This window comes from Cervus elaphus, chromosome 5 (genome assembly GCF_910594005.1).
Source record: "Cervus elaphus chromosome 5, mCerEla1.1, whole genome shotgun sequence".
NCBI classification, from domain to species: Eukaryota; Metazoa; Chordata; class Mammalia; order Artiodactyla; family Cervidae; genus Cervus; species Cervus elaphus.
Genome location: NC_057819.1, coordinates 92,466,167 through 92,494,142, shown reverse-complemented (window position 1 = coordinate 92,494,142; position 27,976 = coordinate 92,466,167). Strand labels below are relative to the sequence as shown.

At 36.1% G+C, this 27,976-nt stretch overlaps 1 protein-coding gene across 2 annotated transcripts in view; it reads right to left on the bottom strand.

The window, feature by feature from the left end:
* NLK (nemo like kinase) overlaps positions 1–27,976 on the bottom strand; it is a 124,088-nt gene that overhangs the window by 55,132 nt on the left and 40,980 nt on the right. For both annotated transcript variants that reach the window (XM_043903150.1, XM_043903149.1), the window contains exon 2: positions 5,181–5,310. In XM_043903150.1, coding sequence (XP_043759085.1) covers positions 5,181–5,310 — 130 coding nt within the window. The remainder of the gene's footprint in view (positions 1–5,180; positions 5,311–27,976) is intronic.

Here is a 27,976-nt window from a genome sequence, read left to right as displayed (position 1 = left end):
TCTTTGGTTCTATAAAAGAAACTGGCATCTAGATACCAAGAAGATGGTTACTTTGAGACATTAGTCTGCCATGTTTTTGGTCAGTCTGCCTAAACTTGTATTCCTTGCCTCAGCACCTTGTCTCCCAGGAGCAGAGCAAGCTTGGACTCAGTGACAAATTACCAGTTTTCCTAAGTGGGTTTACAAATCTACATTCTTACCAGCAACAATAAGCTTCAGTTGATTCACACCCTCGTCCACATTGGGTATTGTCAGTCTTTCACTTCAGCCATTCTGGTGGGTACATATAGTATCTCACTAATCTTAATTTACATTTCCCCAATGACTAACAACTTTGAGCAATTTGTCATAGGCTTATTAGCCATTTGGTTATCCTATTTTTGGTGAAATTCTTAAGTCTTTTACTGATGGGCAAAAATTTTTGATTTGGAGGAGCTCTTTATAAGATATATAATGTTTGGATACAGAATTTACAGTCTGAAAAAACATCAAGTAAAATATTTATTTCTAATGGTTTTCCTCAAATGCTAAACATTTATTTAAAAAATTGTTCTATCACATAATAAATTCTGGAAACAAGTTTTTTGCTGGATGATGTCTGACATCTGTCTTTTCTCTCTCTTAAACTTCTGCGCTGCATATACTTAGTCGCTTCAGTCATCTGACTCTTTGCAATCCTATGGACTATAGCCCACCAGGTTCCTCTGTTCATGGAATTCTATCCAAGAATACTGGAGTGAGTTGCCATGCCCTCCTCCAGGGAATCTTCTCAACCCAGGGATCGAACTCAGGTCTCCTGCACTGCAGGCAGATTCTTTACCATCTGAGCCACCAGGGAAATCCCTTAAACTTCTGATGAGCATCAATTTTTAATGTTAATGGTGTCCTAGTTAACATTTTTCAAAAAAATGGTCAATGCTTTACTTGTCTAGTTAAGAAATCTTTGCTTATCTCAAAGTCGTGAAGACATTTTCCTATGTTTCATTCCAGAAGCTTTGTTATTTTACCTTTCACATTTAAGTCTCTGATCCATTTTGAATTAATTTATGTATATGTCATGAAGTAGAGCTCTTTCATTGTTCTTGTTGTTATGGTTCAGTTGCTAAGTCATGTCTGACTCTTTTGCGACCCTATGGACTATATAGCCCATCAGGCTTCTTTGTCCATGGGATTTCCCAGGCCAGAATACTGGAGTGGGTTGCCATTTTCTTCTCCAGGGGATCTTCCCCACCTAGGGATCAAACCCTTGTCTCCTACATTGGCAGGTGGATTCTTTACCACTGACCCACCAGGGAAACCCAGATTTTTTTCAAATGGGTATCTAATTGATTTTGGTTTATTGGAATGGCCATCCACTCCCCTCTGGATTGCAGTGGCACCTATCTTATAAATCAGGTGAACACATACATGTATGTCAGTTTATAGACTCTATTCCATTTATCTGTCTATCCTTGTACTGCCTTGATTATTATAGCTTCATATGTTTCAATACCTGGATGTCTGAATTTGTTTAACTTCTTCAAGATTGTCTTGACTAGTTTAGGTCTTTTCCATAAACTTTAGAATGTTTGTCAATTTCCAAACACACATACACATAAAACCCTGCTGGGATGCTCATTGGGATTACATTGAATATATGGCTCAACTTGGGTAAAGCATGCATATTAACCACAGTGAGTATTTCAGTCCATGAATACAAGCTACTGTATTATTATAAATGCATCAAGAGTACCACAAAATTTAGGCACAGAGCAAAAAAACCCCCAAATCCACTAATAAGTAACCTATTCTAAGTATCCTTTGCCCTTTCATACTCCTTAGCAGCAGAACCATTAGCATTAATAATGTCTGTAGCCAAATAGCTTGTCGGCATTCAGAGAAGGGTCCTATTGGTATGATTCTTTCCTACTTATGAACCCAGAGAGGCCTTGTTTGAGTTCAGTCAGACTATACAAAGGAAAACAAATCATTCTTCTTTGCTTTCTCTACCTCCTCTTTGCCCTCCTCCACTCTAGAACTAACAGGTTGGGAAGAAGTAACTCCAAGATTTCATATTTTTTCCTGTCACTTTCACTTTCACTGAGGTTTTCCTGTCACTTTACTCACTCACTCACTCTTCAATAGACTGTCTACCTACTGTGTGATTAGTGCTGTTACCTAAGGACAAGAAAAACCCAAGAGCTGTATAACAAGGGCTCGTGGTAGGAATCAGTGGGTCCTAAGGAGGCTCTGGATGGGCTTTAGAGGACTAGTGAATGTCTAAAATGAAGCAAAAATTGTGTGCATATGTATTTTTCCAAAAGAGGGTACCTAGCATTCATCAGGTTCTCAAAGACTGAAAAAACCCTCAAACACCCCTTTTCCATGCTGTTAAAATGACAACCATGTCTGTGAAGTAGAGAATATACAGTCACATCTCAAATTCTGACTAGATACTACTGAGATGCTACTACACTACTAAACAACATCGATCTTCAGAAAGTTAAACCCATTTCTGGCACCTTAAATTACTACATCACAGTGAACTTATCCTATAAGATGAACAAACATTAAGGAAAAAACAATGTGTGTGTATGTGTGTATCTCAATCAGTCAGATCACCTGAAATCAATGAATATGATACAAGGATTTTGAAGGTTCTGCTCAAAAGAAAATCCAAAGTCTTCCAGGACTCTGAAGCTATTCTCTGACACATACAAAGTCATCCAAATTAAAACCCAACCTTCCTGCAACAGCCAGGTGAATCTTTCTAAATGCCATTTTCATCATGACATTCCTTTCTCTTCTTCTAGTCAATCAAATCTTAATCTCAAAAGGCTCATCTTAAGGTTTACCTTCTCCTTGTTAAAATCATCTTTGAGAGTCTAAGTCGAGGACAATTACTCTCTCTTTCTTAATAGTACAATATTTACCTGTCATCTTTCACCTGAGAAGCTTTAAAAAAATTACCACTACCTGTAATCTCAATCCCAGAGATCACAATTTAGTAGGTCTGGGATGAAATCCATTAAGTTTCATTTTTTAAGACTCACCTGGTGATTCAAATATACTTTGAGGTTTGGTTGCCCTGCTTTCCACTCTGCACAGAGCAGAGTGTCCTGCATTAATGTTTAACCAGGCAGGCAGTCCTCCCACGGCACTGTTATCACAGTATTTATCACATTACTAAACTCCCCGAGGGTAGAAACCCCTAGAAGCTGATGGAGTTTAGGGATATAGGATGCACACAATAAATGTTTACTGAAATAATGAATATGGGCTCTGAAGCAAGACAGATTTAAATTCCAATCTTGTGCCACCTTGACCTTGGGCAAGTTACTTAACTCTAAGCTTTGGTTTCCTTCTTTGTAGAGTAGGGATAACAAACCCTATCTGACAAGATTTCTACATATTAATATACGTAAGCATCTACATACTTCTTGACACTCAGTAACAAATGCTCAAGCATCTGGTCTACTTCCTTTAAAAAAGGACCGTATTTTAAACTTGTTTTTTGGTATTCTCCACATGACCTATACTCTGCACACAGGACACAATTAATAAACACCTGTTGCCTTAACTACATCAAATACCAGTTGCCTCTTAGATTGGCATTCCACACATACCAGGTATGCTGGCCCCAAGATACTTCCGTAGATTTCAGAGCATGGCATAAATTCACTATGTATAAAATAGTGGTGCCATGATGTCTTCAACTCCCAACTATCTGCCTCACTTTCGAACATTCCCACAAAAGTCACAAGCACTCTTTTATGATAGACCTCAGGAGCTCCGAACAGTAGTTGCTGTGTGTTAATGTGTGACTTTCAAGGATGCAATTTGTTTCTTTTCTTACACTACTCACTCTGACACTCTCTCTGTAACTTAATTAGCTATTCTATAGGAATGAGTCATGAGCAAAGATAGTAATACATACAGATAGTGACCAATTACACCATCCCTCCTTTATAAAAGAAGCCGAGATAGGTCTGAATATAATAAACCATTGAAACCTGTAGTAAGTGAATTTCTGATGCCACCTGCAAAATATTTCTTTCCCATGGATCCCTTTACTTGAGTCTCTGACAATGTATATATAAGATGTGTAACTCTTTTGATGCTGGGTTGGTATTCACAAGGCAAATTTGAGAAATAAATAACTAAGCAAGCATTAGACATCAATCTAAAATCACTTCCAAAATTTCAGGAACTAGTCATGAAATAGCAACTGGAATGATGTTTTGAAAGTTACTGAAACAAACACACACATTGTTAAGCAGTTCCAACTGAATAAAAGACAAAACAATAACTTCCTAAAAAAGTTTAAGGAAAATGGATTTTGCGGGGGGGGGGGGGGGCAATCAGTAAAATGAAATATGTCAAACCAAGGAGCTTCAAACAAAAACACATTGTAAGTTTGATATTCCCAGTTTTACCAAATACTTCAGACTTCTATAAATTTTTGTCTTAAAGTGTGATTCACACTTTGGCCAAAGTTCTTAAAGTTCCTGTGCAAACCAGCAGTCAGATTCATAAGCAATTATTATTTTCCTGACTTTTACTTCAGCAATTAAAATAGCACAGGTTGAGAACCAAACGCAGAATGTGAGGCAGTTTTACTTTTCATATGAAATTGAAAACTAACAGTCTAAAACTAACAGTCTAACACTAACATCCACCGGGGAAATTTTACATGTATCAAACTTTTAATTCAGGATCAGTTGAAGAGAAGCTCTCTCAAATCACTATGAGTCTTGATATCTCTAAGCAGAGCAATAAATAAGATAACCCATATTATCTTTAAGAGCTGTACTGTTTTTCAGAGGAAAAACTGTTTTCTTATATCTTTAACTTAACTCTGATTTAAAATACTAAAAGATAAAAGTAAGGCATTTAAAATCAGGGGCCAGTTACTTCTATTTAAATCACTCAGACCGCACATTATACTCTATTTTTACATCGAGTATTAGTACTGTTCCCAAGCTAAGTTTTAACATTTGCTTTATATCAATTAATATTTCTGTCAATCAATAAATCCTAGAATTCATTTAAATTTGCTCATTCACAAAAAAGGTCTATTTTGTCTCAGGTTTCCAAATCCTTTAATATGGTAATGTACCCTTTTTAAGTCTCTTCTGCTCTTTACTAACATAATTAAACATGCTTAGGAAATAGTTATCCCAAACACCAACTTCACTTACATTATCATGTTTAAAAAAACACAACATCTTCAATTCCCGGAAGACCCTTTTGCAAGAGACCAGATTCTGGAAGACGTTGGGCATCTTTTTGAGTGCTACTCTCTTTCCATCTCTTGGATCTGTTACTGACCTAAAGACACAATATTTAGGGGGAGAGGAAAAAAAAGACAGATAAATCAATTCCAAACTTTGCTCTTCAACGTTTCATCATATGACAGATACCTTTATGTTGAAACACTCAATATTAAATCCACTTAATAATGCTTAAGGTATCAGTGAGAAAGATTAAAAAAAAGTATAACCAAACAGAATGTTTAGCCCACCCAACTCATCTGCCATGCTGCTTCTTTTTTTAAATCCCTAAATTTCTATAAAAACTAAAATCTTCCGGAGAGGTCACTTAGCAATACATCTGAGGTAGAGGGCTATTAGTGGTAAAGCTATTTTAAACATGAGGGAAAAAGTACAGAACATTAACATGATTGAAGTCAAATTAGTTTTATGCTTTATTTTCAGAACCAAACGTGATCACTTTTAATTCAGTGTATAGACTACAATTGGAATATTTCTTATGTAAATGAACATCTTTTAGTAATACGGTTTTTAGGACATTTCAGGACACAAGCGTGTCCCCTCATAAGTCTGAGTGGAAGTTTAGGGCTGTGGCATCTTGGTTATGATAATGTCTTCCCTTTTGTTTCTCAGTTCTTGGTATGATAGCTGCCTCCTGTGGTTACTCCCTCTTTAATAACTCAGTGTCTGCCTTTTCTCTCTTTTAGCCTTCTAACATCTATATTGCCAATTCGTTGCATTAGAGTTCCCCGTGTCTGAAGTACTAACGTGTTTTCCATTTCTCTGACTGGACCCAACTGATACATATTAAGTCAAAGTTTTTGGTAATTATGGCCAATTGGCCATTTGGCTAACTGAGCTTCCATGGATTAATCTAAAGCTTTTTTTTGCCTTCTATCCATCATGGATGACTGGTTGTCTTTGCAGAATTCATTCCTGTCAGATTTATTTTGCTTGATAATTATCACTCTCAGCTACCGTTATCTTTCATTTTCTCTTTCAGTCATTTGATGATTTGGTTCTTCTTCCCAGACTTCTATCATTTTGAAATCTGGTCTGTATGTCACCAATGCCTTTATCTAAGTTATTAATTAAAGTTTAGAACAAGACTGAGGACAAAGCTCTTCAACAGATGTAATACTAGAAGCCATCTTTATTCAATTAATTATTCACTTAACTACAATCACTTAGTTTATTTCTTCCTCTTGTCCAGGAGGAAATAAGACACTCATCAAATTACTTTTCTGAAAATAAAGCATTCCTTTTATATAACTGTCTAAAAATCATATCAAACTTCTTTATGAATATCATCACTTCTTTACAAATTTATCTTAGTGATTGCTACTTCCTTTCCTGAGTTCTCGTTACTCTTAAATGGTGCAGCCTAGTATTTTTAAAACAGCATGAGGACTCTACTTTCTCCCACTGATAGGAAATTCGATAAAACAAGTATTATCATTTTTAACTCTTCAATACCTTGAAATGTAATTCAATTACACTAAGAGACCTAATATTTTTGACTGTTGTTTAAAAAATACCAAGCAAAATCCACAACACTGCTTAGAATCCACATAATCCAGGAAAGCAAAATACAAAGGAAACCAAATATTATATTGACTATTACATTTTTTTCATATTTAAATATCCTACTTCTGTACCGAGATACCAGAAGATAAAAAGTCAATGAAACAGCAAGGAAAGGAAATTCTGGATCACACACTGCATAGTAGCCACTGCCTCTTGAGTCTTCTTTAATGGAAGACAGTTAATTAGCATTTCTTTGTCTTATGACATTACCACTTTGGAAGAGTACAGGCCAGTTATTTTGTAGACCACTCCTCAATTTGGGTCTGACATTTTCTCAAGATTAGATTCAAGTTGATGCTGTTAGCTGCTGTTGTGTTGATTCTGCAACCCCATGGGCTATAGCCCGCCAGGCTCCTCTGTCCATGGCATTCTCCAGGCAAGAATACTGCAGTGGGAAGCCATTCCCTTCTCCAGGGGATCTTCCTGACTCAGGGATCTAACTGGGGTCTCCTGCATTGCAGGCAGATTCTTTACCATCTGAACCACTAGGGAATGTATTTTTTAACCGGAATGACCCAGATGTCTTCTCAGTGCATTACTTTAGTAGGCACATGATGTCAGTTTTGACTGATGATAACTGTGATCATTTGGATGAAGTGTTCTTTCAGGTTTGTACACTGTAAAGTTACTTTTTCCTTTTGTCTAACTGTAAATATTCCTCATCAAATTCTGACCCAGTACGTTTAGCATCCTTTGACGGCTTTATTGCCTGAATCAATGATCACTACAATGTTGCCAAATGGCACTTTAGTAATTTTTAATGTCTAATAATAGCTACCCTGCACAATATTAATTTAAAAAAATGAGTAAATTGATTTAACACATAACCCTTTCCAAAGGCCTCTTGCAGCAAAAATTCTTCGCAACTTCTGACTTTTCACTGGTCTTGACCCTACCATGGTGAGAAAAGCTGTTCTAAGATAGACCCACTCTTGGCTCAAGGTTAGTACCGTTCCTTGTAATGTTTTAAGGTAAAATTCACAAAGCAGCATTTTATTTTATTATTTATGCAAAAGCCAGTCATGCCTGTGGCTGGTAACAATATAACTCTAATGAATGTGAATGGCAGTGCAGTAATTTCACGCCATGTTGAGTTTGTTCTCTCTTAACTTGAGGTAGCAGATGCTTTGGTTCAGCACAAACGGTGCCACACAACACAGAGAAGTGTGGAAGCCTGTTCCGTTCTGTTCTTTGTTACGGAATGGCTTGCTGTGCTTGGCCTCTGTTGCTGCAATACCCCGGTTATCTCGACTGCACTTGTTAATGAAGCTCCTGCAGCAGAGATAATGAACAACATTTAGGGCAACTTTCCTCCTTTCAGGAAAAAGGAGCTATCCTTCCCCCTACAATTCACTTGTGACCAGTTACTTTCTCTAAAGTACTCTATGCACTAAATAAAACGGTGCATCTGTCCTTTCATCTGCTTACCTTCACAGGCATTCCAGTTATACTAACAGGCACTTCCTCAGTTTTAAATTAACATTTGATTCTGTAAACACTTAAAAGTTTTCAAAAGAGAAAAACAAAAACAAAGAAAGTTTTAAGGGTTGTGAGAAAGAATCCTTTCTTATATCTTCTCGGGTTCATCATCAATTCTTCTCTGAACTTAAAATATAAGTTTAACTGTTTTTTAAACAGCCAGAAGAATCCACGAGCCATTCTTCAGAGAGATACAGAGTCAGTCAAAAGAGTACACTACCAAAACAGGAAGCCTTTCAGATGTGGTGTGGCTGTTTTGTTGTAGAGTTTTCTTAATCCCAGGAAGCTGAGACCAATGCCACAAATCTGCTTCTATTACTGACAAGCAGAAGGGCTGAAGTGAAACAAGAGTAAAAGTTATTATTGGGGATACTTTTCAAGTACTAGAATGTTACAACATCTTTTAAATAGTATAACTAATCAGCAAGAATCTCCCAGAAATTAATGCTCCTCATTCACTTTGTGTGAAGTCCCCTCAACATATTTTAGCAGTTTTAAAGTTCATGGCTCTGATACAGGTTTTTAACTATCCAACAAAAATAATAATTTATAATGAGAATGCTTCAATTTGGATTAAGAAATTTTTCTTCTAATTCTAGCCACATTAACTTGTAATCAGCAATCCTCTGCTTTTTGGTATATATACTACAATTACTGTGTCAACTGTACCAATACAATACACATCTCAGTAACAGAACCTCCTAAGTGTTAGTCGCTCAGCCATGTTCGACTCTTTGCAACCCCCTACATTGTAGCCCACCAGGCTACTCTGTCTATGGAATTCTCCAGGCAAGAATACTGGAGTGGGTAGTCAACCCTTCTCTTCAGGGGAACTTCCTAACTATACTCTAAACATTTAGATTATTGCCTTCACATTCACAGGATTCACTTCCTTCAAAGTTATTTTTACTTGCATTTACATGAAGTCTGTTGAGAAAACAATAGCAAACTATGAGACAAAATTTTTGACAACAAATAAGTCTAAAAAATGTTTATTTGTCCTCAGTACTTATTATATGTTCATGGACACTACAGGTTAAAGAATATGGAAATTTATTTATATGATTCTTTCGTTTTTCTAACCAGAGCTTCAACAAGCTCTAGTCTGTGTGCACTGACATAATTTACAGAGTTGCAAACTACAGTATTCAGAAGAACAAATCTCCTAAGCTTTCCTGCCCCCACCCAAAAACACATTAAAAAGGTTTCTCATCTTTTATATTTAGATAATCTGTTCCATCAGTTGAGTTTTTCTGATGCTGGTTCTTCTTTCAAAATGTTTATCCAAATTTGGTATTTGCTGAGTCAGCTCTATATGTGAGAAAGCAATCTTTTTCATTTTATTCAAGATATTTATAAACAATCCCCCAATTTGTTAATCTGAAAATTACAAGGAAAAAAGATATTATACAATAGCCAAACCAAACAGTGAAACAGGTCACTCTTTTTTCTCATATCCTAATATTACTGATTGGGAGAAGTAAAATAGCTACATTTTACAGAAAGAGTTAAATAGGAACTTAAACATCCTCTAACTCTGTGCTTGCTACTGCTGCTGCTAAGTCATTTCAGTCGTGTCTGACGCTGTGCGACCCCATAGACAGCAGCCCACCAGGCTCCCCCGTCCCTGGGATTCTCCAGGCAAGAACACTGGAGTGGGCTGTCATTGCCTTCTCCAATGCATGAAAGTGAAAAGTGAAAGTGAAGTCACTCAGTCGTATCTGACTCAGCGACCCCATGGACTGCAGCCTACCAGGCCCCTCCGTCCATGGGATTTTCGAGGCAAGAGTACTGGAGTGGGGTGCCATTGCCTTCTCCAAACTCTGTGCTTAAGTAAGTATAAATAGCAATGATCCCAGCAGATGAGAGCAAGCACTGAGCCATTCCGATCTGTAGTGATACCCAGGGGTGCTAATAAGGGAGGAAGAAGAAAGAATAGGCAGGCCATCCAATGCCAAGCAGTCATATTTACTTTCAAATAATTGTTATTGTAAGATCTAACTTTAAGGCCTCCTCAACTCCCCATTCCAATAATCACTGAATAAGTTAAACTATAGGTGAAAAATTATTTAATGCTAATTATTGTCTTGGGAATATTTTATGGTGCTTGAGATCATGAATTAATTAGTTCTATCCTTACTGTAGATGCTAAAAAGACATAGAGACTCTTTCCCTCTCAGTCACTGTCAAATATCTCTGTGAGAGTCTGACCTGCTTGCACAAGAGCTGCCACACTGTCTTTTCAATGTTAGAGGGTGATCATGACACATCCTTGTCTGCCAAGTCTAGGAAATTTTCAGGGTCCACTAGCTACCATCTTCTCCTAGAAACAGACCTGTGAATATCGTATGGGGAGGAAACCAGTTGCAATGAAGGAAAGGTATGTGTACAAAGCCATAAAGGAAAACAATTCACAACTGCAACTCCTTCTTGCATTTTAACAACTTTGGGCAAGAGGAGGTCACAAAGGGTAACCAAAACTAAGACTATGTCACACAAAAATGTACTTGCTTTTAATCCCATTGATGATTTCATGAAAGATATGTATTCAGTAACAGAAACAATGATGAATATAAAGATCTTTTTTAAAAAATTAAAGAATGGCAATTTTTGTTGCACATTACTTTTATAAATGTAGAAGATGCAAAATGAAAGAAAAGGACAGTTTTATTCACATGGTACTTTTACAGGATTATGGTTTTACCAATGTCAAAAACTGTAATAAATTTAGAAACAGAAAGTACACATAATCAGAAAAAGTTTTGTTTTTAATTGCCAAAGATAATGCTTTACCATTTGATATTAATATTTTAGTGGCTAAACTAATATTTTAATAACATAAAATATAAGTCTCAATATGCTATTAGTTAAAAGCAAACTGTATGAACATACCAACAATAAAGTCTTTTTTGGAATAAAAGGGAAAATTTGAATATGGTTTAAAATTATGATTATAAATTAAATTTCCCTATTTCTAGAGATGTATATTCTTAAGTATACATAAGTGAAATGATATGAGATCTAAGATTTGTTTTAAAATACTTCAGTAATAAAGACTGTTGAAATGAAGCAAATCTTAAAGTTACTGAATCTGAGTGGTAGGTTGTTGTTGTTTAGTTGCTGAGTTCTATTCTTTTAGGACCCTGTGGACTGTAGCCCACCAAGCTTCTCTGCCCATGGGGTTTCCCAGGCAAGAATACTGAAATGGGTTGCCCACTCCAGTGTTCTTGCCTGGAGAATCCCAGGGATGGGGTGGCCACAGAGTCGGACACGACTGAAGTGACTTAGCAGTAGCAGTTCCTTTTCCAGGGGATCTTACTGACCCAGGTATCGAACCTGTGTCTCCTACATTGGCAGGCAGATTCTTTACCACTGAGCCACCTGGGAAGCCTGGTTAATGGGATCTAATTATTCATAAGTAAAGAAAACGTACGTTTGCAAAATTGTAAAATAAAAAAATTAAAATGAAAAAATATTTAAATTTTATAATAATATTAGAAATATCTGAAACTGGGATTAAAGAAAAGCTATGCAAGACTTCTACATAAAAGGACTGAAAACACATCACTGAGAGAAATTAAAGACATAAATAATGAAGAGATATACCATATTCATGAATTAGAAAGCTATTTAATACTGTAAAAATTTAAATTCTCCCCAAATTGATATATAGACTCAAGTGAAATTCAAAACATAAAATGGTTTTCATTTTGTAAAACTAGACAAATTAGTAAAAAAGTTTTTACAGAAATGCAAATATGCCAAGGAAAGCTAAGACACTCTTGAAAAAGAATGAGAAGAGAAAATTGCTCTCCTAGATATGAAGTCTTATTATAAAGTCACGGTAATTTAGCCAGTCTAACAGTCCAATGAAACAGAAAAATGGTGCAGAAACAGATTCTTCCATATATAGACATCTGGCTTATCATAAAGCTGGCTATGCAGACAGAACAGCCATCTTAAGCAAGTGCTTCTCAGTTTCAAAACTATCCATCTAAACATTGCTCTATAATACTAAGGTTCAGAGTCTGCAAACCATGTTTTGGTTTTCCCAACTAGATCCATGTTAGACTCTGCTAATAAAGGGCTTTAGGAGCCTTTTAGGAGCAAGGCTGGGGTAGCAAAAAGGAACAAAGGACTCTTCTTCAGTTACATACAGAACTCTTAAGAATCAATTTTTAAAAAAGGCTTGGATAGGTATTTCACCACAAAAAAGGATTAATTCAAATGGCCAATAAACATATGAAAAGGAGCTTAACCTCATTAGTCATTTGGGAAATGAAAATTAAAACCAAAGAGAAAGTACGACTTAACCACCAAAATGGTTAATGTTTCAAAGTCTGATAATACCAAATGTTTGGTGAAGATGTGATGCAATGTCAATCCTAATACATTGCTAGTAGAAATGTAAATTTGTAGAATCACTGTGGGAAACAGGTTGGTTTTATATACTAAAATGAAAATAAATCCATACTGGAACCCAGCAATTTGACTCTTAGGTATACACCCAAAAGGAATGTGTATACCTACACAATAAAACACAAACAAGTGTGTGTGTTCATGGCAGCCATATTTGTAATACCCTTAAAACTGGAAACAACTCAAATACCTATGCACAATAAAACAGATAAACAAATTGTTGTATATTCACATAATGGAATATTTTACAGCAACTGAAATGAACTACTGCTATATGCAACATAGACAAATCTCACAAACACAATTTTGAGCCAAAGAAAACAGTCACAAACGAACAGTAAGATTTCTATATAAAAAGTATAAGCAAAGTTAGACTCTAAGGTTTAGGGATACATATTTAGCAATAGAAACTATTAAAAAAGGAAGTGGTTACCAAAAAAGTAAGGACAATGGTTATCTTAAGAGGGTTACTTAATGATGGGGGTGGAGCCGAGAGGACTTCTAGGTGCTGCCAATGTCCTATTTCTCATATGCATGCTGGCTTAGGGGTGTGTGCTCTGTGATAAATCACTGAGTTGTATGTTTTTTAATTTTGTATTCTTTCTGTGTGTTATTATATAAGTAAAAAGGTAAAGGCTAACCTCCCAATTAAATTTGGGCATTAAAAAAGCATTTTAGATTGAAATCTATATAATGAGTAATTTTTAAAGAGAGCGATTCTTCCTTTTTCCTCCCCCATAAAGATACACATCTACACTAGCCCAATAGATTCTGTCATACCTTTCCTTGTGCCACTGGTTCATTCTGAAGAAAGGAGTATACATAATATCTTCCTTATGTTTTGATAGAATTCCAAAAGAATTTGCTTGCTTTAAAAAAAAAAACAAACGTTTTCTTCATCATTAAACAAGAATATGCTATTAAGGAGCATTCCACAGAATGCTGTCAGCAGAATTACAGAACTACAGTCCCACCCCTAATCTAATCACAATCTCCTAACTTCTATTGTGAAGCAAAATGCTGAAGCAGCTACAATATATAGATGTGCTTCAGGTTTTTAATTAGTTGGCCTTTTAAAAATAACCAAACCCCAAAATACTGCAAATACAAAACAGGAGGCAAGATTCCCAGCTGTGGCAAACTGAAGAAATCAGCAAATCTTCTAACAAAACTACTACAGAACTGGACAAACGTGCCAGAAACAACCATTACCAGGCTCCAGAAAATAACTAAAGTGACAAATTTAAAAGTGTTTATGAAAAATGGGAGCTTTGGGTAAGAACAGAGGGAGTCAGAGGTGTTACTGTTTGGGGTTACTCCTTATCCATCCCCCACCCCAAGACACTCCATGCAGTAGCTGTACCTGAGCAGGGCTGGCCATAGAAACCAGTGGCTTCACTGTCTGAGGCTGCTGAAGTGATTTGAAATGGAAGGCAAAACCTCACACCCAGTGGCACCGAGAGTAAAACCATTAAACCCAACTAGAAAAGAACAGATAAAGTTTACGGCTCTGCTCGCCTGAGCCTGCTGTCTCAGCCGGGAAGAGGTGCAGACGAACGGAAATCCAGAAATTTAAAAAGGAGATTCTAGAAATGAGAGCCACAGAGGGCTTGGTGAACTCGAGGTTGACTGTGGAGGTCCTCAACCCTCTACATATTGAGGGCTGACTACATATACAGGGAAAAGGGGGAAGCTTAGCAGAAAGTAAAAACTGAGGCATACTTGAAAACCAGATGAACACCCTAATACACTCACAGATGCTCAACATAGGGTAGAGGCCTTACTGGAACAATACGTTTGAGCACAACTTTTAACTTAGCTCACTGCTAAGCCATGGGACCCCAAGAAGGCTAGGGTAAAAAATAAAAAGATCTGGCATATTAAGTCAAGTTACTTGAATATTAAGCAAACAAATATAATAACAGCAATAATGACAACATTCAGAGAGAGGAGGGAGGAGGGCTGAAGAGAAATCAGATCCAGGATTGTAACAATAATATCAAATATGTCCAGTTTTAACAAAACAAATTACAACACATGTTAAAACACACACACACAGAGGAAAATGTGACCAACTCAGAGGGAAAAGCAGTGAAAAGAAACTATTTCTGAGTGGGTCCAGATACTGTACTCAGAAAAATTTCAAAAGCAATTATAAACATGTTCAAAGAATTAAAGAAAAATATGATGACAATGACAGAAAATCTCAATACAGATATCAGTTCAGTTCAGTAGCTCAGTCGTGTCCAACTCCTTGTGACCCCATGAATCGCAGCACGCCAGGCTGCCCTGTCCATCGCCAACTCCAGGAACCTACCCAAACCCATGTCCATCAAGTTGGTGATGCCATCCAGCCATCTCATCCTCTGTCATCCCCTCCTCCTCCTATCCCCAAATCCTTCTCAGCATTAGGGTCTTTTCCAATGAGTCAACTCTTCACATGAGGTGGCCAAAGTATTGGAGTTTCGCTTCAACATCAGTCCTTTCAATGAACATCCAGGACTGATCTCCTTTAGGATGGACTGGTTGGATCTTCTTGCAGTCCAATGGACTCTCAAGAGTCTTCTCCAACACCACAGTTCAAAAGCATCAATTCTTCGGTGCTCAGCTTTCTTTATAGTCCAACTCTCACATCCATACACGACTACTGGAAAAACCATAGCCTTGACTAGACGGACCTTTGTTGGCAAAGTAATGTCTCTGCTTTTTAATATGCTATCCAGGTTGGTCATAACTTTCCTTCCAAGGAGTAAGTGTCTTTTAATTTCATGGCTGCAATCACCATCTGCAGAGATTCTGGAGCCCACAAAAATAAAGTCTGACACTGTTTCCACTGTCTCCCCATCTATTTGCCATGAAGTGATGGGACCAGATTCCATGATCTTAAGTTTTCTGAATGTTGAGCTTTAAGCCAACTTTTCCACTTTCCTCCTTCACTTTCATCAAGAGGCTTTTTAGTTCCTCTTCACTTTCTGCCATAAGGGTGGTGTCGTCTGCACATCTGAGGTTACTGATGGTTTTTCCAATAGTCATGTATGGATGTGAGAGTTGGACCATAAAGAAAGCTGAGCACTGAAGAACTGATGCTTTTGAACTGTGGTGCTGGAGAAGGCTCTTGAGAGTCCCTTCGACTGCAAGGAGATCCAGTCCATCCTAAAGGAAATCAGTCCTGAATATTCATTCGAAAGACTGATGATAAAGCTGAAACTCCAATACTTTGGCCACCTGATGCAAAGAACTGACTCATTGGAAAAGACCCTGATGCTGGGAAAGATTGAAGGCAGGAGGAGATGGGGACAACAGAGGACGAGACGGTTGGATGGCATCACAGACTCAATGGACATGAGTTTGAGTTAACTCCGGGAGTTGGTGATGTACAGGGAAGCCTGGCATGCTGCAGTCCACGGGGTCACAAAGAGTCAGACACAACTGAGCAACTGAATTGAACTGGAGGTTTCAATACCCACTCTCAAAGACAATTAAAAGATGTGATGCTTACTCCTTTGAGGAAAGCTATGGCAAACCTAGACAGTGTATTAAAAAGCAGAGACATCATTTTGCCCACAAGCAGGAAATCCAATCCAGTAACATAAAATCCAACCATTATTCATGATAAAAACAAACAAACATTCAACAAACTAAAAAGAGGAAAATTCTTCAACCTTATAAAGGGCACATGAAAAACAGAGCTAATACCTTACTTCAAAATGAGACTGAATGCTTCACCCTAAGGTCAAGGAACAAGGCAAAGATGTCTGCTCCAGCTATGTCTATCTGAATTTTACTGGAGGTTCTCCTCAGTGGAAAAAGCACACCTCCAATTTTTTTTTTTTAAAACTTCTGAATTGGAAAGGAAGAAATAAAACTGATTTTATTTGCAGATGACATGATCCTCTATGTAAAAAAATCCTCACAAATACACAAAAACAGTACTTGAACAAACAGGTTATCAAGGTTGCAGGATACAAGATTGTTATAGAAAACCCATTTTTTTCTACATGCCAGCAATGAATAGTCTGAAAATGAAATTAAGAAAACAATTCCATTCACAACAGAATCAAATAAAATGCTTAATGGAAGAAGTTTGACAAAAGAAATATAAGATGTACATACGGCAAACTACAAAATACTGCTGAAATAAATTACAAAAGATTTAAAGAGACAGAGAGAACACTTCATATTCATGAACTGGAAAACTCAATGTTAAGACAGCAATTTTTCCATAGTGATCTACAGATTCAGTGTAATTCCAATCAAAACTGGAACCCTCACATATGACTAGTGGAAATGTAAAATCCACCTTGGAAAGCATCCACTTTGGAATGCAGTTTGGTTGTTTCTGAAAAAGATAAAATAAACTTACCATATGATCCAGCAAATCTACTCATATATTTACATAAGGGAAATGAAAATATATGTTCACACAAAGATTTCTATGTGAATATTCATAGCAGTATTATAGCCTAAAAAACTGGAGTCAAATCCATCAACTAGTGAATGGATAAACAAACTATGCTACATCTATACAACAGAATAAAAATGAACAAACTACTACTTCCTTATAAACTACTATTTAAATGGCTAAACCTCAAGCATTATGCTACAAACAGAAGCCAAACACAAAAGACCACACAATGTATGATATCACTTTTAAGAAGTTTTTGGATGAGACTTTCAGAGAGACAGAAAGCCTATCAGTGGTTGCTCAGGGTTGGGAAATGGAATGAGTGACTGACTACAAAATGGTTAAGTTTTGGGGGTGACAAAAATGTTCCAAAATTGGGTTGTAGTGATGATTGCATAACAGTGGAAATTTACTAAAAATTACAGAATTACATACTCATGATGGGTGAATGTTATAGTATGTAAATTATGCCTCACTAACACTGTTAAATCATCACCTCAGAATACTGTTTACAATATTCTAGGCCCTATTGTGATTTCATGCTATATAATTTTCCCCCTTGATATTTATACAGTTTTTTCCATTTACCCACATAGATTTTATACCTCAAAGAATACAGAAAAATCATAACTTCTTTCCCCTTCTTTTAATATCAGTGTTTTGCTCATCTCTAATTTATTTGGAAATCCCTATAATGAATGCAATGCATAGTTTATAACAATATAAACCATGAATCAATTTTTGGAACTGCTACTTTGTTCTATGGTTTACTTATTTTTCAACCAATACTACCTGATAATTATCACTTAACATGTTATAACTTTTTCATATACAGATTATTGCCATTTAACCAAATTCTTTAAAGCAGCTACCATCAAATTTCGCATATCAGAATCAACTGGTAGGCTTTACAATAAGAAACACGAAAACAAAACAACTGTATTTCATTACTGGGTAAAAGTACAAAAGACTTTTGACTTTTACCCAGATTCAAGAACTACTGCTTTAATCACAGTGCTTTTGTAACTTAAGGTACATAAGAATTACCCAGAATTCTTAAAGTCTTAGAGTGAAGATTGATTTGCTATGTCTGGGGTGTGAAATGAGGTTCTGCATTTATAACAAGCTTCCACGTGATACTGATGTTGCTGGTGGCAAGGTTTTAAGATATGTATCTTATTTGGTTAAATATTAAATACCTCAGGTAAACATGGGATCTTAGTATATTTGGCCCTCCCATGAGTCAGGGTATAACTTCATTTATTCTAAATTCTTTGATGTTTGCCATTGGAGCTTTGTTGTTCACATATACACATTAGGTTAAAGTATCATGTCTAGTGCCCCAATCTTTGTGAGTGCCAAATAGGGAATGTTTCAACTGACTCTTGGGGGGAAGGGATTTTGTGTCCTGGTCCTGTGGGACTGTCATGGGCGGTGTCATCTAGAAAGAAACTCATAATCCATCTGTGGTTTGATTTTTGTTACTGCTGCTGGGAACACCTCTACCTCACCTGGCCAAGTAAACTTGCAAAGAAAGATGAACACTGTATAATCCTTCTTATATGAGAATGTATAAAATAGATAAATAAAACAAAGTTCAGTTCAGTCACCCAGTCATGTCCAACTCTTTGAGACCCCATGGAGTGCAGCACACCAGGCCTCCCTGTCCATCACCAACTCCCGGAGTTTACCCAAACTCATGTCCATTGAGTTGGTGATGCCATCCAACCATCTCATCCTCTGTCGTCCCCTTCTCTTCCTGCCTTCAATCTTTCCCAGCATCAGGGTCTTTTCAAACGAGTCAGCTCTTTGCATTGGATGGCCAAAGTACTGGAGTTTCAGCTTCAACATCAGTCCTTCCAATGAACACCCAGGACTGATCTCCTTTAGGATGGACTAGTTGGATCTCCATCGAGAGAGTCGAAGGCACTCTCAAGAGTCTTCTCCAACACCACAGTTCAAAAGCATCAGTTCTTCGGCGCTCAGCTTTCTTTATAGTCCAACTCTCACATCCATACACGACTACTGGAAAAACCATAGCCTTGACTAGACAGACCTTTGTTGGCAAAGTAATGTCTCTGCTTTTTAATATGCTGTCTAGGTTGGTCATAACTTTCCTTCCAAGGAGTAAGCGTCTTTTAATTTCATGGCTGCAGTCACCATCTGCAGTGGTAACTATGTAAATGTTATTCTTAAAAAACACTAGAAATGCATTGCCAAAAAAGTATTTAGTATGTAACATTTTAAATAAGTGTATGTTTATTATTATAATTGTTAAAATATAGTAATATACATTAATTGAAAAACTGCAACTTCACTAAATTCAATCAATATGCTATTGAATTCTTTAAATTTTCTAGGTATGTAATTATTATGTGCATTGTGATCATTTAATTTCCTTCCTGTGTTTATCTTTACATCACTTGTTTTTTAACACATAACTGGCTGACAATTGATAAGAGATTTCTGTTTTGTTTTTTACTGGAAGATGCCTCTACTTTTCCATTTGGGCTGATGTCAAGTTTTAGTGACAAAATATATAGGGAAAACTTTTTAATATAAAGAAAACTTATTTCCTTTATATATTTTAGAGTTGTTGGAAGTGAGTGATTTTTATAAAATATTTTTAGAATCTCTTAAAAATATTTTGGAGGCATAATCATTTCCACTAATTTTCACTTTTAAGTTACCAGGTTATAAAACCTTGAGAGCAAGGATTCTACTAAACGTTTCATTCAGTGCCTAGAATACGCTATCTAGGTTGGTCATAACTTTCCTTCCAAGGAGTAAGTGTCTTTTAATTTCATGGCTGCAATCACCATCTGCAATGATTTTGGAGCCCCCAAAAATAAAGTCTGACACTCCTAGTGATGCTGAGCATCACTTCATGTTCCTGTTGGAAGACTGGCCTTCATTTTTATTTTCTGTCCTTATCAGGCACCACATGGGTCTGCCTCACAAAATAAATTAGTAGCCTTCAGTGTTTGGTAGCTATATGTTGTATGTATTATGTGTTGAAAAACACTCACTAGTGATTCCAATAAATTATCATGTGATTCCCATTACAATTGAGTTATTCAAAATATCTAGCTGTGTAGTGTTCTAAAAATTTAAAGCCTAGTTTCTAAGTTTTATAAATGCTATCCATTTCCCTGGTGGCTCAGAGAGTTAAGCGTCTGCCTGCAATGTGGGAGACCTGGGTTCGATCCCTGGGTCAGGAAGATCCCCTGGAGAAGGAAATGGCAACCCACTCCGGTACTCTTGCCTGGAAATCCAATGGACAGAGAAGTCTGATAGACTATAATCCATGGGGCCGCAAAGAGCCGGACACCACTAAGCTATTTCACGTTCACTTTCATCCATTTCCCCACTTATCTTACTTTTGTCTACCTTACTGCTCTGTTGTTTTCTTAGATCCTTTTGAGATTAACTATTATATACAGAATTTTTTTTTCTTATCGAAATAAACAGGTAGAATTGAATAAATAAGTTTAGCTTTGCCAGTCTTATGAGCTGAATAATTGGTGAGGGGGGTTTTTATGTTTACCAAGTAGTACATAACCTTTTGTAGTAAGCATTTCTCCTTTTCATCTAGTTGAAAACCTGCTATGCTTTGCTACTTCTTAGTTTATTGTACCATAATCTGAAGATGCTGTATTTAAAATTTATGCTAAAAGTATTTATTAAAAAATTATGGGTATTCAAATCTGTACACTAGAGTACATATGCCTACTATTGATATTTCCACTTCATTCTCTCAAAAATTTATCGTATTATATTACTGAGAACAACCTTTGATTTATTCGATTTGACATTTTAATGGTGAGATGCTGTGTCCTAATTGAGTGCTCTGGTATATAGCTCTTGCATTTCTCAGATTTTGTTTCCCATTGTTTCCTGTATGTAACCTAGAAAGCATCTGCTGGCATGTACGAATGGTATGTAAGACATCCCAATATTACAAAGGAAATTTTGAGACAAGCACTTTATGTATTTTCATTATATATGAATTAAAAATGATTTAAAACAGTAATGTACATGAAAACACTTTTGTTCATATAAAGCACACTGCATAACAAACAATTTGGTTGAGGATAATAAGCTCTGAATATGCAGAAATATTAATAAAAACTAAGATAATTTTTGGGGGTGCTGCACAGAGTGGCTTGTGGGATCTTAGTTCCCCGACCAGGGGTTGAACCCCTGCCCTCGGCAGTAAAAACGCAGAGTCCTAACCACTGCGCTGCCAGGGAATTCCCAAACTAAGAAAATTTAAGAAATAAGTAATTTGAGGTATGTTTTCAATAAAATAGATATAATGAGGTATACAAATCATAATTTGACATATCTTATGCTAGGTTCTTCAACCATAATATGGATGCTTTAGATGCAGGATAATTTTTATAAAACATATTGTATTTGAAAAAGATGTCAAGACTATAATATACTCTTATTTTTTAACTGTGATAAATAGTGCAATAAAGGAAATGAAATAAATCACCCTGACAGAAACATCAACATTGCAAACTAACATTTTTCCTATCTTGGTATTCTAATATAGGGCTAAATCCAGCCTTGGCTCTGGGCGGTAAAACCTGCTGGCATGATGCAGGGAGCAAACCAACTCTAAATGAGCAGGGTAATCATAATTAGCTACCAATGTCTACCCCAGAGCCACCTGGGGAATTGAGGGTGGAATCAAATGTTGCTAGTAACAGATAACAAGCGCTTTCTTCTATGGCCAGTGTATGGGTAAATCACCAGGTCTTCTTTATCACTCACTTAAGAGAGGGCAGAGGGGAGGATTTGGCTGCCCAAACACCTGGCAGGGGTGTAACTGATGACTGACTCCTTACTTTTTCCCAAATCTATTTTTCACCAGCAAATGACACCTGTACCCTTTGAAGAGTAATCCATATTTTCTCCCACTTGAAAAGACAGTAGGAGGAAAGAAAACACCATCCTAGGTTTAGATCTGAAAGCATTCTAGCCTTTGGACCAAAAAATGATTTTAAAATTTTATGTTGCCAGTTTATATATACATGTATTTATAATATATAGATTATACAATTACAAACTATAAAATCTCAGATAAAGAGGAAAGTATTTGCTTCAGCCATAGCTCATTAGCCATGTTTGAAAGCCACCTGTTACACCACAGCTAGAATATCAGGTGTATATTATTACGTGATAGGAAGATTTTCAATCCTCCTCTGGGATATCAATTTGAAAGACAGCATTGGGTGAAAGGAGGTACCTGTTCCTTTCCATTCAGCTAAGACAGAAAACTTTGAACCAAGGTGAAGATTCAGTATAGCAATTAAGAGACAGTCATGCAGAATGCAGCTGAATAAAGGAAAAGGGTCTGCTGCCTGGCATTTTACTGAGAACACCTTAAAAAAAAAACACCTGAAGAACAGAAGGCTAGCAGAACTAAACTGGGATTCAATGGTGCAACAGTTTTAGTAGTGGAAGGTCAGAGAAGGTGACCACAGAAAATTGTAAGATGAATTTAGAACGAGGACAATGAGAGTTTGTTTTCAAAGAGTTTCTTTTGCTACTCAGATCCAAATGGTACCCCAGGGAAAAGAAAGGCTTTCCTAAAACTATGAGATTCCATGTAAAAAGATTTCAAGACTATTACTACCACTGCCTGTCAAATAACTGCAAATTACTTCTGCATGAATCCTGAGTCGCTCCTTGAGAGCCTTGCTCTGCTTGTTGTCAGTTTCACTTCAGGAAAGATGACACTAACCATCAAAGTCATGAGGATGAGAAAGGTCAAGTTCATTTGCCAAAAAAAGTCTATCTGAAAACTACCACTTACAACATCTAATAATGATAAGTAAAACGTAGCCCCCGTTTTCCAATGACTGGCTCCACTTTGATAAAGTAAAAATGATTGTTTATATATAGTAGTTTGTTATCAGGTCACACAAATCCCCAGGAGAAACAAACCAGAGAAATAAGAACTGCCCAAGGCCTACTCTCAGAAAGAAGTTAGAAAAGCAGCTTTACAACTACTCTAGTGGTTAAGAATCTGTCTTGCAATGCAAGGGTCCTGGGCTCAATTCCTGGTCAGGGAACTAACATCCCATGGGCCTTGGAACAACTAAGCCCCCCAAGCTGCAACTAGTGAGCCCGCACACTCCGGAGTCTGTGCCACAACTAGAGAGTCTGTGCACCACAACTAAAGGTTCTGCGTGCCCCAAGGAAGACCCGATGCAGCCAAAGAAAGAAATTAAAAAAACCAAAACTATCTCCCTTGGAACACTAGTAAGTTTAGGAAGAGAGTAGATTTTCTGCTGTTTTCTAAAGTATTCATTCAGAACTTAGTTTCAAAAGTTCAATGACATTAGTTTGCTACCACTGTGATAAACAGACAAAATTTAAAATGCAAGCATATTTCCAAATCCATTATTATATCATTTGCAAATATACATAAAAATTTCCTTAATTAAATCTCTAGGACTTTAAATAATTTAATAAATGGCTGAACACAAATTAAATTTCAAACAAAAGTTTTCATAAAACAAAGTTTCAAACTTCAGAAAAGAGAGTAAAGCATAACCTTAGAAAGTGAGTGCAGAAAGATTTTAACTCAGTAAAAACGCATGCAATGCATAATATCAATGTCTAAACTTCTGGAGAGAAAGCTACAGGACCTGTGACTCTCACAACATTTTTAACACTATACATAAAGTTGCAAGACTGATACAAAATAAAACCCTTCTACTTCAGCATGGTTGTTTCGAACAGAATGACAACTTCTAAACTCTCTTAAGCTGGACCAAAAAACTAGAAGTGCTACTTGCCTTTTCAAATGGCTATTCTTAAAGTCTTCTAAAGAGGTACTATAGTACATAAGGAAGGTAGAATAAATTTATATAACACTGGAAATGTTCTACTAATCTGCTTTACAAGGATAAAATCTTTTTCAATGTCAAATCATATAAAAAATGAAAAAAATATAATAGGGAAAAAAGATCCTCAATGATTCAAGATATGCAGGAATAAATCTAATAAGGGGTGAGGATAGATAATGGGTATAGATGGATAAAAATGTAAATTTTACTGAAAAATACAAAAGATAACTTGAATAAACAGAATAAACCATGTTCCTGAAAAAGAAGAGTGTAGCAGATTGTATTTTCCAAAAATGGCCACAATAATAAACCATAACGGAGAAGAAAAACAAGAAAACCAAAATCAAAAAACTTTTCCTCTTCTAAAGACACTGCTGAGAAAATGAAAAGGCAAGTTACTAAATGGGAGAAAATATTTTTAAAACACCTGACGAAAGGCCTGTATGCAGAATACATATATCTCTTTCAATAGTAAAAAGATTAACAATCCAATTTAAAATGGGCAAAAGACTTGCATACTTTATAAAAGAAGATATGCAGGTGGAGAGTATGCACAAGAAAAAAATATTCAGCATTAGCAGTCAAAGAAATGCAAATTAAAGCCACAGTGACAGTCTACTAAACACTCACACTAGAATGTAACAAGACTGACATTTTTAGCACTAACCATATCACACTGTGATTATGGACATGTTTCTCTATTCCAATAAAATGCAAGCTCATAAGGGAGTGGAAAAAAAAAACGGACTGAAAAGAGGGGTGGTGAGGACTTGGAGCAACTTGAACTCTCATACATAGCTGGTGGGAATGTAGAATATACAGACATTTTGAAAAGCAATACAGCAGTATCTTACAAATAAGCATATACTTGACACATGACTGAACAATTCCACTTCTAGGTATTTACCCAAGAACAATGAAAATATATAGCCACATAAAGACGTGCATATACAAAAATTCATAACAGCATGATTCATAATAGCCAAAAATTCAGTGCCCTCCAAATGTCCATCAAGTGATGAATGGTAAATTTTAGTACATTCATAGTATATATAATACAACTCAGTATTACAAATGAAATATTAATAAACAACATGTTGAATCTCAAAACATTATGCTAAGTAGAAGAAGTCAAACACAAAAGACGACGTACTATTTGAGTCCACCTGGTCGAAACGCTAGAAGAAACAAGACTACAGTGACAGAACGAAGACCAGTGGTTGCCTGAGGCTGCACACGGGAGAGGGGACCAACCACAAAGCAATGGGAAGAAACTTCTCAGGTTGGAGGCCCATTATAATGTCTTGATTGTGGTTGCACAAATATAATTACCAAAATTCATCAAAGTCTATCATTAAAATGAGTGAATTTTATAGTATATAAACTTTAAGAAAAAGAACACGCTATCAGAAAACAAAAGATACAGTACTCCACTAGAACAAAAAATGATATTGAAACTAGCAGCTATTATTTTTTCTCAAACTGACTTTGCAAAAATCACCCTATCATGAAGGGCATTAATTAGCATCTTTCTTGAGAGTAATTTGGCATTGTATACCTAAATTCTTTAAAAACGAGTGGACCTTTTGACTCAGTAATTCTATTTCTAGGAATTTCTTTTACTGAAGAAATAGTCAGAAAAATTAAGTAAGACTATATACAAGAACGGTACTACAAAATTTTTCATAATGATGACAAATAACCGGGAAAAGTCTTGTATGTCCAACAATAGGGGATCGGATAAATGAGAAGACATTCATTCAATTAAAATGATGTGCCCAATAATATACATATCCTGACTGATATATGAAAATACACTTTTTCTTTTTTTAAAATACTTATTTATTTATTTGGCTGTACTGGGTTTTAGTTGCAGCACATGGCCTCTTTTAGTTTCAGCATGTGGGATCTAGTTCCCTGACCAGGGATCAAACCCAGGCCCCCAGCACTGGGAGGTCAGAGTCTTAGCCATTGGACCACCAAGGAAGTCCCCAAAAATACACTTCTTAATTGCATTCTATGTTGATATCTTTCACAAAAATGCTTATCCTCTACCTGTGAGAGTTATGGTACAGAAACTATCACAACAGTCAGATTTCTAACATTAGAAGAAAACTAATCATTCCTGTCCTCTTTTACCCCAGTTTGGGCATATAAGACTATATTTTCTGTTTAATTCTTATGATGATTATTGAAAAGAAAAAAAGAACCTTTGGACTTTTCTCTGTATTGTCACAAAAGATCTGATGTGAGCAACTATTTCATTTCAAAAGAGCTCTGATCCACAAATTTAGTTATTTTAATAATTTACTTACAGTTTGCTCTGTAAAAGATAAAGGAATAACAGAAGGTTCTAGTACACACATTTTAGGCTTGTATTACTTGGGCCTCAGTTTCTTATCTATAAAGGAAAAATGGCAAGGTGCAGGATTTGGTCATTTCTAGTTCTAAGGAAGACTAATAAACTAAAAATCAGTCAATGCTTTAAAAAATTATAGAATCAGCAAATGCAAAGTGCCAAGAAAGAAAGCTTTGTCAACTAGTCTGGGATATCATGTAAACATTCATTTAAAGGGGGGGAAAAAAAAAGAAAAAATAAGATCCTTATTAAATCCTGGTGAATTTAAACCCAGGGAACATTCACTATCAATCTGTCAAAGAGAGTAACAAAGGCAGGAATCACAACTAAAAAGCGATATATCCTCAATGGTTTCCTAGTTGCTAAAATTTAAAGTCAAGTATCTTACCTGAAGACAGTGAAAATGTATAACACCTGTCATTATAACCACATCAGCATCAGGAAATAAGATGTCTAACAGTCCATCAACTATTATTAACAGGTAATTTCAAACAGAAAAGAACAATATACTAATAGTTATTCAAACCTAGTAATTTATTGCGCCTGCTTTATGTTTGTATATTCAATGAGGTTCATATATTCAAGTATATATTCAGGCATTCAAAGTAAGAATAATTAGTTTGTAAAAATGATAACACAACTTGGATTTCTACCTAACAAATAGTATCATGTGCAACAAATCTACCCTGCAACTCAATATAACTCAAAGAAGACAGTAAATAACCTATGGAAAATATAAACCTGATTGTAAAGAAAGATTTGAATTTCATTCATTTAATGCCAAATCAAGTTTAAATATACAAGTACACAAGAAATGAAACTCATTTATTAAACCTTAATAATTACAACTAATGTATAAATATTATACATTAGATTTTTCCATAATCAATCAACTATCTGAACTATTTTCACAACATGAGCATTTCTGTGTGTATGTGCAGTTGCCTTCAGAAATTATGTAATAAAAATAACCTGTAGCATGGTCCTTTTAGGTTGGTGCCTGAATTTAAGTTACATTATTAATACATTCCAAACCAAAGTGAAATACAACGTGGAATTTATTTTTGGGGGGGCACACCTCGCCAAACCCTAACCACTGGACAACCAGAGAATTCCCCAATGTGCAATCTAAGAAGATGATACAAGTAAACTTATTTATAAAACAGAAACAGAACATAGACTTTGAAAACTTTGGTTACCACAGGGGAAAGGTGGAGGGTGGAGGGATAAATTAGGAGTTTGGGATCAGCATATACACACTACTATATATAGATAATAAGGATCTACTGTATAGCGCAGGGAACTCTAATCAGTCCTCTATAATAACTTATATGGGAAAGGAATCTGAAAAAGAATAGATATATGTATAACTGAATCGCTTTACTGTATACCTAAAACTAATATAACACTGTAAATAAACTATACTCCAATATAAAATAAAAATTAAACAAGGAAAATAAACCAAAAAACCCAAAGTGAAATACAAGTAGTTGGCTCAAGCAAAGTTCCATCAGGTGGAAAAAGAATAAAACTATCCTTAAGTGTGGCCGTGGATGGTGATGAGGGGATGTCATGCTGCAACACGTGACACAGCCAGACAAAACAAAGC